Here is a 15,518-nt window from a genome sequence, read left to right as displayed (position 1 = left end):
GTGATTGAGTTTTGTGGACAGGACAGGACTGGAACAAAGTGTACTTGTTCTCGCCCTGACACCATAGCCTCAATTGAGTCTTGTAAGGGCACAGATAAGTGGTGGGTGGTGGCTTACATGTGTGGGGTGTTTTCAGCATATGTGACTATACATTTAGTGATCACATGTCCTAATTCTGAGCAGTCTCACTATATAATTATTTGGAAAAACGCCTAGAGATTAGTCAATGTGGAAACATTTTAGCTTTGTGAATTTAAACAACCACACACACAAAAACTTATTTTTTACCTCAGTTTAAATTGAAAGTTATGTTTTTGCTGAAATAATACATATGAATTATCACACTTTAAACAAAACATACACAGATACTCTTTGTTGTGAAATCTCTTTATATTCCACGTTACAGTAATGTCAACGTGTCAGTCACTTTAGTCTTGGTTACCCAGGACCAATATAAAACCATATCCTATTCCTGTTGCTTGTTTCTCTAAGTAAATAAAATGAACACTGCATAATCAGAATGATGTGCCCACAATCACTGAATACCTTAAAAATGGTAAGAATCTATCTTTTATGTACCATTGCATAAAGCCATTTTACTTTTGGGGATTTTGATTTTAGAAATGTTTAATATAACGTTGTAAACTTTACAGTGTGTTCCCAAGTTCTAAAAGGCAAACACACTACCTGTCCCTTTATGTAATAGTTGTTCCATTGAATGACATACTGTTGGGCTTCTGTAAATGTATTACATTTTTGGGGTGCATCTTATTTTTGCCATGGTATAGTTTTGTGTTACGTCATCACTACTTTTCATATCCTCTCTTTTGCGGTTAGGTAAAAAGCAAGGGGCACATTTCTTTTGAAAATGTCCAATATTAGTTATAATTGATTATTTGTCTTGGTTATAATTCAAGGATTGCCGGTTTTAGTGAATAAATGCAACCCAAGACAAATAGCCTACTCTGACCGATCTGCATCATTCTATAACAATCTATGCTAAAAATGTAACACTGATGTTAACTTGTAGCCTATGTTCAATTTGGAAAAACATTAAAAGTACAAATAAAAAGCTCCTGGACTAATTTACTTCTCTTGTTATGTTTTTATTATATCAGAGCTTTTTTGACAATAGTAAGCAAAGCTAATGATCATCATAAATGCTATTTTCAACTCTTAAACGTTTTTAAACCATAAAACTGATCGTTTCATTGCTGATCACAAATCGATTCTAAACTTAGTTAGGCCTGACATCTAAAGAAACGGGCAGAGGGACCCTGGGACAAATAGTGTGCAAGCCATGGTATGCTGTTTACAGTTGTTAAGAATTTTATGATAAAAGATTAATCCTCAAAAACCTAACGCTTACTGACCAGCGTGTTGACTTGGGCAATTATGAACAAAGTCGCTTTGTGATATAGGTAAGTCATTATTGCTTTTGAAACAGACACACATATGTTTATTTAGATTTGATTTGCCCCCCCCCCCCCTCCTCACCTCCGTAAATAACTTCGCTAAATTGTAATTTTATGAAAATATGAGTATGAATAACAAATGTCTATTGCGTGTTTCGCCGCTTCGTGTAGCGGGTGGGTGACGTTAAACCAAAACAAAAGTGCACTAAAACTTGGATAAAAGTTGCTTTGTTGTGCTAAAGCATTTGGCTACTGACGTCGACCATGGCATATGCCATTGAAACTATAGGCCTGCTAAACTGTGATCATGTCTGTTAAAGCGGTTCGCAACAAATGGAGAGTAATGCCATAATAATGTCATGGTAAGTTTTCGAAGTTTTAGTTACTTCAAGTAATGTCAATCTCGTTTGTTGCTTGACAAAAATGACAATGCCTGAATATATCGCTTAAAAGCATCAATAATAAGCTACCATTAGTTTTCACTGTAATGCTCAAACAGTTTAAGTCTGCTGACAACAGTGACATAAAATGTCAGGACGACGAAGGCTTAAAAGCAAAACAAAGTGGCCGGATTTTGAACATGAAGTAGCTGCTAAGTCGGAGGCCTGACCAATACAGCCCGGACTCAATTATTTACAAAGACCGTAAAGAAGTGATGTTACTGGGAGAAGGAAAAGGAATTGCGGTGCGGCAACATGGACAATGTCCTGTTCTTACAATTATTACTGTATTTCTGCAATATGCTAATGCTATTTATTTTACAAGCACAAAAATAGGGATACATTTAAATTATGGACAATGAAGATAAACACAAGTAGCCTAGGTATTGCAATGGGCAACGTAAGGCGGATATGGAGATACATTTAAAATCTACTGTTAATACATATTTTACTTGCAAGCCAACCCCTCCCCCAAATAACAATCAACAGGTGATATAGATGTTAAATATATGAAATGCGCTCTATAAACTACACAGTAGGTTACTTTAATGCATTTGCATGCAACCTCTCATGTTGACAATGCCCTATTATTAATGTCACAACATCAGTCGCAAAGTCACATGACATTGAGCGTCAACTCTATATGACTCAGTTCCTCTTTGTTTGTGAATACTAACAGACTACTCTGATAACTTAGAAGTCATCTGACTATCTGATACATGCTCAAACAGAGTTCTTATTTTAAGACTGAGTAGACTGTAGCTCCAGTTCTGTCCTTTGACTCTCTTAGCATGATTTCTAAACTACAGTATGATTACCAGGCATATCCAAGTCACTGAAAGCCCTCAGCCCTCTTGCTCTCAATAATCTATGATATTCATGTCACCTGTGCACAAAATGTGCCATGTTGAATGTTCTGTGTTAGAGGGTGTGCGGAATGGATGTGTGTTTGTGTCTAGTCTAGTTTTGTACAGCTTATGGTTTGTGTCCTCACGTGTACTTGCTTGTGTTTGTTCACATCAGTGTGAATGGAGTCGTCGAGAGGCTCTGGGGGCCTCTCCCGTGAGTACAAGCTGGTGATGCTGGGAGAGGGAGGAGTGGGCAAGAGCGGTAAGTAACCTCCACATTCCACTTGGTATATTCCTCTTCGCCCCTCCAGTCTTCCTGGGGTTAAGTGATTATATGTAGGCCTACTGGCAGTAGTTATGCTAAGTGCCTACTGGCAGATGATCCATACATTGAAAATGGATGAAGTATAATCTTGTAGGCATAACCGCTCTCAAGTTTATTGTGCCTTTTTCTACACACACACAGATAGTCAGAAACACTGTCACTTGTAGGCACGGCCTTTCTTTAACTCAAAGGTGCAGTCTGAGTGGCTGTCGTCAGGAAGATTAAGCAGCACCTAGCACCCTTTCCTCTTGTTATGTTTGTTGCCATGGAGACTGGCAATTTTACTGGTACTGGTACACATCATACTAAGATGATAGTCGATAGTGTTGTGTGTTTTATACTGTAGGCTATCATGCCTGCTGTTTAGTCAAATGTACCCTACAGAGATGTGTCTGTGCTGTAAGAGAGTTACAGTAAAAAGAGAGATTTACAGATAGAAAGAAAGAACTGTTAACAGGGTGAGTGTTGTATTAATGTGTCTGTGTGTGTGATACATATAATACTGTAATCTCTCTCTCTCTCTCTCTCACACACACACACACACACACACACACTCATACATTGTCTCTGTCTCTCCCCTCAGCCATCATAATGCAGTTCATCAGCCATAGGTTCCCTGAGGATCATGATCCAACCATAGGTGAGACAGTCATCAAATGTTAAATGTCAAGTAGTGACCAAAATATCATAACTGATATTTCACAGAAAATCTGCTGTATTTCTGTGTTGTATTATGGTGGAACCGAAAAAAAGAAGATCAATTGTCGCTTATATATCCAAATGAAAAGAGTGTCACATTCTGTACCACAGACAGCATGGAGAAAAGAAAGAGAACTGAATAACTGTCTGAGGTAGATTGTAGTCAAGCATGGACTATCCCAAGGCAGGTCCATGACTTCTCCATAGGCCGTGATCTTCCTGGTAGGTATGTAATACACTGTTGACTTCGCCCCTGGATGGGGCTGCAATAGAACCTTGATCCACTGCTCAGCTCACACTATCCGTCACCAACTTGATGCATCTGCTAGGAGATCCAGGTAGATCCCAACGTGAGAAGCCTCACTGTAGGAAAATGAAACACACCACCACAAGTCCAAAGTCTTCAGACCAAATGGAAACTTCACTGTTTACAGCCTTCACATAGAAGAACACCTGTCCTACAATAAAACATGGAAAAATATTTATTGTGTAGAATAATATAGTTATAGCTACATAGAAAGGAGTCCACCACCATCTCCTTGGTCTTGAATGTGTTCAGTTAGAGGTGGTTCCTCATGCACCAAACGCCCAAAGTCCATAACTATGTGCCGGTACACCAAATAACAACAATGTATTCATTTAGCAGACCTACAGATGGGGATTAGAACCTGTGACCTCCTGATCTGCCGTCAGATGCTATACCACTGATCTGTAACCATGTGCCCTTATCTATACCACTGATCTGTAACCATGTGCCCTTATCTATACCACTGATCTATAACCATGTGCCCTTGTCTATACCACTGATATATAACCATGTGCCCTTGTCTATACCACTGATATATAACCATGTGCCCTTGTCCACCCTTGACCCAGTGATAATCATTCCAAATCATTAGGTTGGTTGCAAAATTCCGAATATGAATTTCCCTGGTTGTGTTTCACTTTCGTAAAGAAACGCTCAATGAAACGCTGATGCCACCGTCCCTTTTTCAGAGGATGCCTACAAGACGCAGATCCGCATCGATGATGAGCCAGCTAACCTGGACATCCTGGACACTGCGGGACAGGTGATGCAGCTGTCCATCCATACGTGTCTCTCTCTCCTTCCCTCCCATGTATTTACTACTCTACTTGATTTGCATGACTTCAGTCTAGAAGCTATTGCTGAGTAGTTTTGGGTCAACAAAAAATCTCAATGGTTTCAAGTGACCATTTGAAGGTACGCATGACTCATGCGTTCGCTCATAGGGTATATAGTTGAGCAGAATTCAGCAACTCCTTACAGAGTGGTGTCTGAAATAGCAATTACCCACTGATTTGGTGGTTTTTCGCTTTTGTTCAGCGGGTTCCACATGCCACATGACCTATAACTGTTCAACCACAAGGAAAACAAAGGTCATGTATGGTTTTTCGCAAATACTTAGACAATGATCTTTACATCCGTATACTCACACAGGGTGTGCTTGTGTGTGAGTATAACATTAGCACTCTGGAAAGTTTCATGCTCTGATACACCACACCCTTTCCCTCCTATCTACACACACACACACCCCACTCTCTCTCTAGGCGGAGTTTACAGCCATGCGGGATCAGTACATGCGGGCAGGCGAGGGCTTCATCATCTCCTATTCCATTACCGACAGACGGAGCTTCCAGGAAGCCCGCCACTTCAAGCAGCTTATTGATCGCGTGCGCCGTACCGCGGAAACCCCTGTGGTGCTGGTGGGCAACAAGTCCGACCTGGCACACCTCCGACAGGTAAGGAAGTGTAGAGACGCCCCTCATTGCTTGGGCAATGCTTGGTATCAAAAGGGGTTTGAAAACCATTGAGAAGAGGGTGCCCCTTTTCTGCTTTTGTCCTTTTTCTAGTCCCACATGACCAGAAATAAGGTGTGCAGTGCATTAAAAGGTAGTAGCAGAAACGTGTCCTACTTTCACCCACTAGGTGTCAGTAGAGGAGGGCCGTGAGCTGGCCCGGGAGTTCCAGTGCCCCTTCTTTGAGACTTCGGCCGCGTATCGCTACTACATCGACGAGGTTTTTGCCGCGCTTGTCCGACAGATACGGCAGCGTGAAGCGGAGTCTGTTCGAGGAAGTGAGAGGAAGACGAGGAGGAGCCATTCCTTCTGGAGCCGCATGCGCTCTACTTTCCACAGGAAGCAGCACTCAGAGCACTGAGGGGGGTCACTATGGGGTACACAGCCATCCATTAGGCTGGTATCTTAAAGTGAATGCTGTACCTTTTGTGAGGGGACCATTGACTCTTATACGAGTTAAAATTTGCAATGAGGAATTAACAGTAATTAGTGTAGATAATAGCATTCTGTAAACCCTATTGAAGCAAAACATAGCAAATGCTAATTGTTTTAAAAATTGGTCTAGCTTTTATTGACAGTCTGTTACCATTTAGTGATGAATGAGACAGATTAACTTTTTTTTCTCACAATGCAGGAGAGGGCATCCTGAAATGAATTATTTGTATTTTTTTTGCTGTTGATGAAAAGATATCAGAAAGTCTCCCATATTAGACCATGAGGTTAGGTTTGTGGAAACAATTTCAAAATTCTATGGGTTGGAGATGACCAAATGACTTATGTGAACTGATTTGCAGATGGCAAATGACAGTATATACTGTGTGTGCAACGATTACTAATATCTGATTCATACCGACCGCAAGTACTCAAGGACGTACTTACGTACTTCATCACGGCATGTTGATGTTCGGTGGAGGTCCTGTTTTCGGAATCTTATCTCCTGCTTGATACTGAAAAGCCTACTAGCATTTATTTTTATGAGGTGGACTACTGCCCCGCCTGGGAAAGCCATTCAATAGCAATGATGAGTATTATTATAAATTACCTTCTATAACATGATACACTCATCAACTAGAAACAACAATACAATCATCAACCACTGATCAACTGATTTCAATGTCATAATTGAATTTTTGAATTTGTATTTAGTTTGTGTAATAAATTATTTAGTTGTGCCATAACTCCATATATGATCTCAGTTATTTCACAACGTATGAAACTTTTGATGTTCTGCTCCAACTTTAGTAGATATAGTAGGCTTACACTTTAACAACAGATGTTACAAGAAGGTGTTTTTTTTTATGGGGGGGGGGGGGGGGGGGGGGGTAGTGGTGGTAAAGCTCTCATCTTTTGATCCAGAGTTAGACTAGCAACTGGCTGGTGGAATGGCTGATATTTCAATAATAAATAAATAAAAGCAATTTAACAAGGTTGTATTTTGATAGACAGTGACAGTGTTCATAGATTGTTATAATAATACTGCCAAGGACGAATCAGGTGGGGGGTAGGGCGTGACTGCCCACACACTCCTGCACAGTAGGTGGCGGTGTACGGATGTGTAAATTGGATGCAATCCGCCAACCAAATCTAAAGAAGACAAGTCTTGCTTTACCCTGCTAAGTAAGCTACATTCCCCAGCTAATCGAAGTTAGCAAGTGTCAGTCAAAGTTAACCTAATGGTTTCCGTGGCATCAAACATTTTTGAAGTGTATCAATTTTTTTACTGCACAGATATAACTGCACTATTTCGGGAATTCCAACTTGGTTAGCTACATAAGCCAAAGGCCTCTCTGGTAATCACGGTTGCAAGCGAAAGTTGCCGTTTTCTTGGAGGATGGATTCTTGGGTTCGGTTTAATGCTCAGAGCCAAGCAAAGGAAAGAGTTTTCAGGTAGTGTACATTTTAAAATTTAATTTTTAAAGTTCTGTAATTTGTTAGGAAGTTATTAGCTCTAGCTATCTTGTTTCAGCCATAAACAAATATGTAACATAATAGTAGCTATTGCAACAACAACTGTACCAATACTAATAGCTATTGCAAACAAGAAATGTACCAATACTGTGTTGCTACTGTACTGTAAAAGGTCCTTTTCCTTATCCCCAGCTGTTACTGGAATGTGTTCAAACATTGGCAAAATACCTTAGGTCAAAGTCAACGCATGTTGACATTTAAGGAAAACAGTGGGCTAAATTTAAATTAATTGTGGAATTGTATAGTTTGGCAATGATCTGACATGCATTTTGTCCTACAGGGCTGCACAGTATGCTTGCACGTTGTTGGGCTATACCCTTCAGAAGGGTGGTAAAGGTTTGGAATTCCTGAATACCGTTAAACAACTAGAAACCCAAATGAGTCTCATGAGAAAATGTAAGTGAAACATTAAGCTTTATAAAGCTGTCTCAGCGGCATCTCCTTTTGCGTTGCGTCATGTTTAAATGACGCCTCTTGTATTGTGCTTCCCAATCTCCGTGACTTGTATCTAATTTCTGTCTTTGTCTTCATAAAAACCCCTATTAACACAGTGATGCGTTTGGGGAACTCTGCAGAGGCCCTGGAGGCAGCAAAGCGAGCGGTACACCTCTCTGACAGTGTGTTGCAATTGTGCCTGACCGTAGCCCACCTCAACAGGGCAATGTACTTTGCCTGTGACAATGTCCTTTGGGCCGGTAAGACAGGCCTCTTGCCAGAACTGGACCAGAACAAGTGGAGCCAGAGGTCCTTTAGGTGACGTGAGCTTAATAAGCATGTTGCATTCAGTCCTCAAGTTTTGGTTTGTTTAATTTTCCTAAGTGTGCTCTCTCTCTCTCTCTTGTTCCCCTTTTCTTACTCTACAGGTACTACCTCTTTGCCCTCATCCTCAACCTTACCCGCGATGCCTATGAGATAAGCCTTCTCATGGAGCGCGAGGTGCGCTCTAACAGCACTTCAAAGTCCGGCACTTCCCCCTTTACCCCGTGTCCCCTTGTGCCGGAAAACAGCGACATCCCCTCCCCCTCCGACTCCCCCATTTCCCCAGCCTCTTTCTCTAGACTCCCTTCTGCTTTGATCCCGTTCCTCTCCAGGCGCCTGCACCGACAGTTCCACTTGCTTGTAACAGTGCTGCGCAGCAACCCGCCTCTGCTGCTGGACCTGTTGAAGAATGCCTGTGACGTTTTTATCCCCCTGGACAGGCTGGGAATTTACCCTACTGGGCCGGGCTTTGTTGGGGCCTGTGGCCTTGCCTCCTCAATCATCTCCATACTCACCATTATTCACCCCTGGTTGAAGCTCAAGCCCTGAGAAATGGGGATCTCAAGAGTACCAAGTGCAGGTGGAGTTAGGTGAGGTCAAATGTGGCATTTTAGGAGAGGTTCTTGAAATGATAGCCGTTTACGGGTAGTTCTATCAAGCTAAGGACCTGAATTTTTCAATTATTAAGCTGCCCTCAATCTCTTGGTTTGAACGGTAAGAAAGTTCTGTCATATAAAATATAGTTGTATTGATCTATTTACACATAGAATGCTAGACTTGCAAACATCTTGATATCTGGACCTACAGTAACAGAGTTATCAAATTGCCCATATCTTATTTAATTGGAAAGGTTACATTTTACAAGGCCACGGTTTTATGTTGCGTTTTTGTGGTGGCAATGTGTGATGTCAGGAATTTCGAGGGGGAAATGTCAAATAGTTATAGAACATATAGCTGTGTGGACCACACATAGCATTCAGCCATGCTTTGATACCAACATTTAATTAACTTTTCTTTCTTCTCCGATAATTGTGTGGGTAGAGCAGCCAACACAGAAACCGTAACACCTCACTAATGTTTGTGTTAAAAAGCAATGAGTTGGTCCCATACTCATTGTCTGCAACTGTTGTTTCCTAAGCTGCACTGATTTTACGTTTAATTCGTATTGTGTTAGACTTGTACTACAAACAAAGTAATCCATGTATGGAATGTCCACGTGCTTCAGCCAGTTTGGAAGAGATCAGCGCAATACAGCATTAGATGACTTTGCAACAATTTGATCTAAATGGTAAGCGCAATCAGGTATACAGAGGTATTTTCAGAAACAGAAAGCTTTTTTGTACAGGTCTAAAACTGTAAATATGTTACTATATATGAATAGGTTAAAGACCAATTAAAATGCATATATAACATTTTGTTTTCCTTTAATTTAACATTGGTGTGTTCTAGGGGAAATTATTCACACACAGAAGGAAAATCAGGTTCCGAGATTTTACAGAAACGGGACACGCAAATAATCTACTACTATTTTCAGTAGTAAATGATTATGACTGACTTCGACTTTGTCACATAAGCCTTAAAGGGAGGGGAGGGGGGTATTCATCCATGTAAGTGAAAATAAATCTGCTGTAACATTCTGTGCCTGTGCTGTTTACCTCACTTCGGGACACAATATGGCTGCATAGTCAAATACAACTTGGGTTACCCAATCGCTATCGACTTTAATGTTGTGAAATGTTCTTTAAGAGGAACGTTGTCAGTTGGTAGTAGTGTACACTGTCCAAGACCCACTTGACAACCAGTTATTCCATCACTTTCTGCACTGTCGTCCAGCGGATGTAGTTTTCTTACAGTGATAACAGACATGTAGACTCCTTACAGTGATAACGGATATGTACACTCCTTACAGTGATAACAGACATGTAGACTCCTTACAGTGAAAGCAGACATGTAGACTCCTTACAGTGATAAAGGATAGTTACACTCCTTACTGTGATAACAGACATGTAGACTCCTTACAGTGAAAGCAGACATGTAGACTCCTTACAGTGATAACGGATATGTACACTCCTTACTGTGATAACAGACATGTAGACTCCTTACAGTGAAAGCAGACATGTAGACTCCTCGCAGTGATAACCGACAAGTAGACTCCTTACAGTGAAAGCAGACATGCATACTCCTTACAGTGAAAGCAGACATGTAGACTCTTTAATGTGATCACAGACATGTAGACTACTTACATTGAAAGCAAACATGTAGACACCTTACAGTGACAGCAGACATGCAGACTCCTTACAGTTATAACAGACATGTAGACTCCTTACAGTGAAAGCAGACATGTAGACTCCTTACAGTGAAAGCAGACATATAGACTCCTTACAGTGAAAGCAGACATGTAGACTCCTTACAGTGAAAGCAGACATGTAGACTCCTTACAGTGAAAGCAGACATGTAGACTCCTTACAGTGATAACGGATATGTACACTCCTTACTGTGATAACAGACATGTAGACTCCTTACAGTGAAAGCAGACATGTAGACTCCTCGCAGTGATAACCGACAAGTAGACTCCTTACAGTGAAAGCAGACATGCATACTCCTTACAGTGAAAGCAGACATGTAGACTCTTTAATGTGATCACAGACATGTAGACTACTTACATTGAAAGCAAACATGTAGACACCTTACAGTGACAGCAGACATGCAGACTCCTTACAGTTATAACAGACATGTAGACTCCTTACAGTGAAAGCAGACATGTAGACTCCTTACAGTGATAACAGACATATAGACTCCTTACAGTGAAAGCAGACATATAGACTCCTTACAGTGAAAGCAGACATGTAGACTCCTTACAGTGAAAGCAGACATGTAGACTCCTTACAGTGATAACAGACATATAGACTCCTTACAGTGATAACAGACATATAGACTCCTTACAGTGAAAGCAGACATGTAGACTCCTTACAGTGAAAGCAGACATGTAGACTCTTTAATGTGAAAGCAGACATGTAGACTCCTTACAGTGATAACAGACATATAGACTCCTTACAGTGAAAGCAGACATGTAGACTCCTTACAGTGATAACAGACATATAGACTCCTTACAGTGAAAGCAGACATGTAGACTCCTTACAGTGATAACAGACATGTCAGGAGCCTCATCACCCCTGACACTTCTGTTTTGATTGTAAAGGGCAAGCTGGAGTCTGGCTGCTGACTGAGTCCTTACACAGACAGTTCCTCAGGTCTTGGAAGTCTTATCAACATGCCCCTGTCCACTTAACCTTGATAGGGTGATCCGCCCTTGTGAGCTCAGTCAGGACTGCCATTGAATGGGTAGGGATGAAGCAATGACAACACTTTCCATTGGCCACTAACCTTCTTTACCTGAGGCTTGACCACTTGTCTCATGACAACCTCCATACTGCACTGCATTTCTGGGTCTGGACTGGACTAAGCTAATAAGCACATTATTTTATGAATAAAAGGGAAAGTCCGCCTATGGAAAGGAATAGGTGGTAATGGTAATGGATAAAGGTACAGTCTTTTTAATGGGGAATATATAAAACAAAAAATATGAATTTGATTAGATAAAACATAAATTAATCCATAATGTTTGCAAAACAAGTTAAGACTTGAGACAATCTTTCAACGTGTAAAACTTGCCCTAGCAACTAGATTGAGAAGCTAATTATATTTATCTTAATCATATCTGACAATAAAAGACTTGAACTTGAACTATCAGTATCTTAAAAAAACAAATGGTGTTTGCTTCCAATTATGACCTTTGAACTGTTCTATATCAGTGGTATTAGAGATTGATGAATTCAGCATTTTTAAGCTATTTGCACTATGCATATATTTTCTATAGTTTGAGAGTGGGAATTCCATTTTCCCTACTTTTTGTATTTATCACTAACATAGTGTAGATTGTACTGTGAGTAGTGATTGTACATGTCGAACACCTCACATTCTAGAGCCTTTTGCTTAATTTTGAAGACAACATTGACTCTTCTTTGAGTTCTAAAAACAAACCGCTCTATCCATCTAATGACATAAACAGCTATCATTCAAATATGATATTGTCAGGTGTTGCAGTTTAGATTATGATAATGCAAGCACAATAATATCCTGATATCAAACAAATGCAACAATACTATAAATAACTTAATATGAAAATATGAAAATAAAATACACACTTTTCGAGCATCAGGAGGGTATTACATTTTCTGTTTACTAGCAAATTTGTTGTTTTATCAATATTCATTATTGGTTTACTCACCCATACTGTGGTTATTGGTTTAACACTGTCAGGAAATAAAACAAAGTATACTACATTATCATGTAATTGATGGAAGAATCTGTTGTAGTCACCTCTTCTGGTCCCTTTTAATGGCCACTCTAACTCATATTTAGTTGAAACAGTGATGTTTTTACAGAATTGAATATTCGGTGTTCTTTCTTTAATCAGAAACTTTGATAAGACACTGGGTAATGAGTAATACCACGTAGGATAGGGACCCTTGGACTTTAGAGCGGATTGCTTTAGTGGCAGATTGAGCAACAAGGGTCAATCTAATGTTATACACTAGGATAAACAACCAATGAGGAGGCAGTATGAGGCCAACTTAGCCAATAAGGCTAAATCTGTAATATTCTCAGTATCCTCTGAGCAGCTATAAGAGCCACAGGAATCAAAAGTGTACACGGGTCATAACATTCCTGCCAAACAGGTGAGTCAATCTTCGTCTCTCTCGTCTGTCTACCAAACTCAGGATCAATTTCATCTGTGCATTATCTTTAACTTAACTGAGAAATACTTAAATTGCTAGCTATTCCAAACTGTATTGTTATCTACAAAGATTAACTTCATAAGTTAGTAGTACAAGAAATATACAAATATTATATTTATAAATTGAATCACTGATTTGACAATTTATTAACGCATTACAACAAACAGTAAAATAGTTAGGAATAGGACATTTTAAATCTGTTGCAATTGTGTCTTTAGGTTACACTTTGCAACATACAAGAAAAACATATACCTTTCCAATGCATATAATACATGTTACTTTTTTATTTCAAGGTTCACCATTCAAAATCAACCATGAAGTTCTTCCTTATTGCAGCCGTTCTTGTCGTACTTGCTTTCGCAAATGGTATGAGCACATTCTTGAAGTTGTTTTTCTGTACTCTAAAATGCATTTATTTAGTTGTCAAAGATAATGTTTTATTAACACCTCAAATATTGTTTATTGAGTGTTTGTATTGACTGATTTTAAACACTGATTTATTGATTTTCTTTAGGAAGTCAATCCGCTGAAGCCCCTGAACTGGACCAACTGAAGCAGTACTTTGAAAAGATTACGAGCCAACTGGTCTCTGCTACCCGGGACTTATCAGATAAGATCGATGCACAGCAACTGGCCGGCCAGGCACAGTAAGTAACATTAGTTCCTATCACTACATTAATGTATTACCTTTTGTATAGGTGTATGTATAGGTGGCCTTTTGTGACACAGGCTGAGGAGTAGTTGACCACAGCGAGCCACCATATGAAACAGCAGCCAATGTGATTTGAGCCGTCCAGTTGGGGTTGTGTTCTGCATGAACCAAGTTGTATGCATGACCAGTAAGCATGTGCTGCTGTTTGTGTCTCTGAAAGGACCCTCCTACAAGAGGGGAAGACTCAGCTGGAGCCTCTGGCAGCCCAGATCCAGGAGCATCTCAAGCCCCTCTCCGCCAACATCGAGGAACATCTGAAGCCCCTCGGTGAAAACCTGAAGGCCCAAGTTAAGCCCATGCTCGACACCTTCCAGACTCAGATGGAAGACATGCTGCGTAAACTGATGGACCAGGCCAAGGCAATTGGAAACTAAACTAAGCTCCAGTAATTCCCCATTTTGGGTCAAAATGTAGTCACCATCAACCCTTTCAGTCTTGACCATCCACATGACGCCAAACATCAGACATTCACAGGCTGTTGACCTATGTGTCCCATAACATCAGTTGTCGATAGAGATGGACGTTACTCAAATCACCATTAAAATTGGGAACTTGTTCCATATGGTCTACTTTTGTATTTGTTTATTTGACATATTACATACACATTTTATACATTATATATATATATATATATATATATATATACTGTATATATACATGTAATTATTAGTACACATCTGTATATATTGTTACAGTGTTTTGCAAGCTTTAGTCTAAATTTTAACAGTTTTCAAAACGGTCTCACCCCAACCCTATGGAACTTAAGCCAACATGATAATTGCTGTCATTTTTCAGGACAACCAGGGGCTACGAGACAATGCTACAATATTTGAACTAGACAGGCCTAGTTGTATTTAACAACAATAGGAGGAACAATATCCCCCCAAAAAATAGTCAACCAAGTTTTTTATAAAATGTCACATGTAGAAAGGGTAGGAAAATATATATCTAGTCTATGACATTTGTGAGATTTAGGAGTCTGAGAAAACTAATATACACAGGAGTCTGCAAGCAACTAAATCCTTGGTGGAAATTGAATAGATACGCTATAATATAGATCACTTAAGTTTCAGTAGCGTCACATCAATGTCTGAACTCTGGAATGTACCCAGAGACATTGAGGCCAGACATTCACTGTTGCTGTTACCAAAACAAAACAACTTTGCCAGTGGTAGACTAGCTGTTATTAAAGTTAATTCAGCTCTCGACAAAACAATATCCAGACAAAACAATACTGTATAAATGAACTGTGTTGAGGCTGCTACAGTAGGTTATTGATTTGGTTGGTGTACAATTGGGAAGCCGTATAAAGGGAGTGATCGATAATGTATGGTGGTATGGCATTTCCGTTTGGCACCTGGCTTGGTAAGATCATTTTATTCTATTATCTCCAGTCCAAATCTCAAAAACTGTCTTCTCCAATAATTGTTTTCTGTTCTCGAACCTGGGTCACAATAATACATTTTTTACATAATAATTTTTGCTGAAGGCATAAAAAACACTCAAATTAGCTTAGCATCCCATTTCAGAATCAGAATCAGAAAGGGTTTTAATCGTCATGAAAGTTTGCACAGACAAGGAATTTACTTTGGCAGGGAGTTGCATGCATTACACATATAGGAATCTTACAACTTAAATATGTGGTCTGACTATACAAGAGGAACAAAGTCTAGCTGAGGGGATTTAGAATAAAAAATAAAAAATAAAATAGACATAATTTACAATCTATAAATAC

General features: G+C 39.7%; 3 protein-coding genes across 4 annotated transcripts; all 3 read left to right on the top strand.

Annotated features, from left to right (window-relative positions):
* Window positions 1-1,267: 1,267 nt before the first annotated feature.
* rit1 (Ras-like without CAAX 1) lies at window positions 1,268-6,730 on the top strand. Of its 2 annotated transcripts, none has more exons than XM_047050682.1 (6): window positions 1,268-1,421; window positions 2,879-2,965; window positions 3,612-3,668; window positions 4,724-4,797; window positions 5,297-5,488; window positions 5,676-6,730. In XM_047050682.1, exons 2-6 carry the CDS (start codon window positions 2,884-2,886, stop codon window positions 5,904-5,906), a joined length of 636 nt encoding a protein of 211 aa, XP_046906638.1. In that variant the 5' UTR covers window positions 1,268-1,421; window positions 2,879-2,883; the 3' UTR covers window positions 5,907-6,730. The 2 variants fall into 2 exon arrangements, with proteins under 2 accessions (XP_046906638.1, XP_046906639.1); XM_047050683.1 differs by lacking the exon at window positions 1,268-1,421 and adding an exon at window positions 1,593-1,777.
* A 390-nt stretch (window positions 6,731-7,120) lies between these two features.
* Window positions 7,121-9,882, top strand: pex11b (peroxisomal biogenesis factor 11 beta). The gene is made up of 4 exons (XM_047050633.1): window positions 7,121-7,432; window positions 7,794-7,909; window positions 8,065-8,266; window positions 8,377-9,882. Exons 1-4 carry the CDS (start codon window positions 7,377-7,379, stop codon window positions 8,819-8,821), a joined length of 819 nt encoding a protein of 272 aa, XP_046906589.1. The 5' UTR covers window positions 7,121-7,376; the 3' UTR covers window positions 8,822-9,882.
* Window positions 9,883-12,941: 3,059 nt separating this feature from the next.
* LOC124488137 (type-4 ice-structuring protein-like) lies at window positions 12,942-14,343 on the top strand. Its single transcript, XM_047050668.1, has 4 exons — window positions 12,942-13,011; window positions 13,365-13,437; window positions 13,586-13,718; window positions 13,944-14,343. The coding sequence occupies exons 2-4, from the start codon at window positions 13,386-13,388 to the stop codon at window positions 14,155-14,157; spliced, it is 399 nt and encodes a 132-aa protein (XP_046906624.1). The 5' UTR covers window positions 12,942-13,011; window positions 13,365-13,385; the 3' UTR covers window positions 14,158-14,343.
* Window positions 14,344-15,518: the final 1,175 nt, after the last annotated feature.

Source organism: Hypomesus transpacificus, unplaced genomic scaffold, assembly GCF_021917145.1.
Source record: "Hypomesus transpacificus isolate Combined female unplaced genomic scaffold, fHypTra1 scaffold_124, whole genome shotgun sequence".
NCBI classification, from domain to species: domain Eukaryota; kingdom Metazoa; phylum Chordata; class Actinopteri; order Osmeriformes; family Osmeridae; genus Hypomesus; species Hypomesus transpacificus.
This window is presented reverse-complemented; position numbering and strand designations above follow the sequence as displayed.